This window comes from Lissotriton vulgaris, chromosome 5 (assembly GCF_964263255.1).
Source record: "Lissotriton vulgaris chromosome 5, aLisVul1.2, whole genome shotgun sequence".
Taxonomy (NCBI): Eukaryota; Metazoa; Chordata; class Amphibia; order Caudata; family Salamandridae; genus Lissotriton; species Lissotriton vulgaris.
The window spans coordinates 1970891392-1970893989 of NC_141693.1; the positions used below are offsets into that span (position 1 = coordinate 1970891392).

Genomic DNA, 2598 nt, shown 5'->3' on the forward strand with positions numbered 1-2598 from the left:
CCCAAGGACAGAGTCATGCGGAAGGAGAGGGTTTATGACTTGTGCATGTGAGAGCGGGGGCAGCCAGGGTGTGCAGGGGATGCTCGCAGGGTCAGGGGAGCGCGCTGGCGATCGATCGTGAACAGGGGGACCATGGTACCTAAAATAGCTGCCGTGCATATTGTACATAGATGACAAGATGGCGCAGATGATGTTCAGTTCGTAAACTAAAATTCCACAGTCCTCCCTTTTAACATGTCTCGCCAACTTGTCAATTCGGGTCTATCCCCATAAGGCCACGTACTTCTACCTCGTAGAGGGGACTCATGTGCTCAGTTCGGAAGTCCAAAGTCTTAGGGCACATGCAGTTAGAAATGAGTGCACACAAAGATGGCAAGCATTGAATACCTAGGCAACACCCACATAGTATCACAATCGGTATCAATATGAATGTAAACAACCTCCATCCCCAGCCCTTCAAAGTGTCCCAAAACCAGCTCCCAAGCGACCATCCTTCTTGCTCTTGGTGAACTTCTGAGGAAAGTCTATGGAGGTGCTCAATTGCCTTGTAGACTGAGGGCGAGTTATCTGGCACGTAGGTGCAACAGCTAGATCCGATGATGCGGCATGCTCCTCCACGATCGGCTAGAACAACGTCTAGAACCAGGCGATTTTGAAGGGTCATGAGGCGGACCGCCTGAAGCTCAGCCGTGTTGTTAGCGAGGGCGCCAGCTGTGATGTTGATGGTTGTTTCTATTGCCTGGGTCAGATGTCGGATGGCGCGGCTGTTCGCCATCGGGCCCCACAGAGGAACAAGTCCCTTCACCGCATCCAGGAACTGTGCTCCAGTGGAGTCGGCTTGTCCAATGTCACTTGCGCGTCTCTGCCGATGATGATCAGCAGGGGCTATGTACGTGGGAGGGAGGACGAAAGCAATGTAGCAAGTGCCTCTCCAACCTTTCGGGAGCCAGGTGTAAGCTTTGGTGCCACAAACAAAGTACATATTCGGAGAAGCAACAAAAGAGGGGGGGTCAATTGAGTCCAGTGACCTTGTGATGTGGCAGGCACTGTGACCTACCAGCTGTCTTCCCAGGCCTTCGATGCACACCTGGCCAGTGACGTTGATGACAGACAGGGCCACAGTCAGAGTGGCGGCGGTTCGCATCCGTAGGTGGGAGAAGGTGGCTCTAGCTGGATTATGGAGCGCCTGCATTTCTACTCGCTCCTTTGCAGGGATGTCCATAAGGAAGGCGGAACCAGAGGGAACAGGACACAAGGGAGCAGATGTCCTTCCGGTTTTGTTCAGCCAGAACCCATGGTAGAAGTGTGACACTGTTTGACCAGAAGTGGCGTTGTCCTTGTGGCTTTCTTGCATGAGGATCAACCAGGCAAGGCAGGAGCCATGAACTGAGAAAGGAGAAGGGATGAAGGGGATGGAGTGACCGGTGGCATGCGGGAGCAGTCCGCAGATCCAGCAGTTGGTGGCATTTGCAGCAAGGTTGTGCTGGTGCAACAGTTGTACAAAGGAATTGTTCCAGAACTCCTTACGCCTCTCTCGGAGCTGAGGTGAGAGGGAGATCAGGTGATGCTCTTTCATAGTGGTTGGCTGTGCAGTGGTTAGCAATATCTGATGAGCAGGAGTGCTTTCCTCCAAGATCCAGAAGGAAGTCATGAGGAGGAGGCAAAAGAGGAAAGCAATGAAGAAGGCGATTGTCTTTGATTTGTGCATATTGTCAGTCTTTGGGTTCCTGTAGTGGGTATTTCCGGCTGCTTCCATCATCTTCTTATCTGGCGCTTCCATCATCTTCTTATCTGGCGCTTCCATCATCTTCAAGGTGCTCGGTAGCGGGCAGAACCACAGACTTTGTTTAGCTTCTCTCCGGGTAACCCTTGGTGGTGTTTGGGTCACCGTTCTGAGATTTAACTTAGTCCGTGGTCTACTTAGCCGAAGCTCCCTCCTTTCGACGCAGGAAATACCCTTCCCTGGATGGTACAGTGGGATCAGGGAATTTTGCAAGTTCAAGTGCCTCTGTATCGGGATAGCAGTTCAGTGATGGTCGATCCTTGTTCAGGAGCTCTTCTTGGTTGTCGATGTCTTCGGTGGTGGCCAGGGTCGAAGAGACCTTCTTGCAGTGGTGTGCGTGCAGCCAGTGCCGCTTCCCCTCCACTCGAAGAGCCGTCCGGGTGGTGATTAGTACTTGCCAGGGGCCCGTCCACCGGGGTTCCAGACTCTTCGCCCGTTGCAAATTCCGGACTAATACATAGTCCCCTGGATGGATGTCGTGGCCTGGACCCCTGGAAGCATCGGGGATGGCCTGCTGCACCTGCTGATGAATGACAGACAATGTTTTTGTTAATTTGTACAAGTAATCAGACAGCAGGACGTCCGGGACGTCATGAATGGAGGTCGGTTTGGGGGCAGTCCAAAGGTTCATTGGTCGCCCGAATACAACCTCATAGGGGGCCAAATGGTGCTTAGTGGGGGTGGAGCGCATTGATAGCAATGCCAGTGGGAGGGCATCTGGCCATTTAAGTCCTGTGGTGGCCACTATTTTTGACAATTTCAGCTTCAATGTAGCGTTGTGTCGCTCCACCAAACCAGCAGATTGGGGGTGGAAG

General features: G+C 52.8%; 1 protein-coding gene across 1 annotated transcript; it reads right to left on the reverse strand.

Moving 5' to 3' along the window:
- Positions 1-250: 250 nt before the first annotated feature.
- On the reverse strand, positions 251-1807 carry LOC147717912 (uncharacterized). Its single transcript, XM_086920588.1, has one exon. The coding sequence runs from the start codon at positions 1805-1807 to the stop codon at positions 251-253; it is 1557 nt and encodes a 518-aa protein (XP_086776714.1).
- Between the last annotated feature and the right edge of the window lie 791 nt (positions 1808-2598).

What these genes read in the sequence shown, in the direction of transcription:
- LOC147717912 (XM_086920588.1), bottom strand. Translation starts at nt 1,807, where the DNA reads ATGATGGAAGCGCCAGATAAGAAGATGATGGAAGCGCCAGATAAGAAG.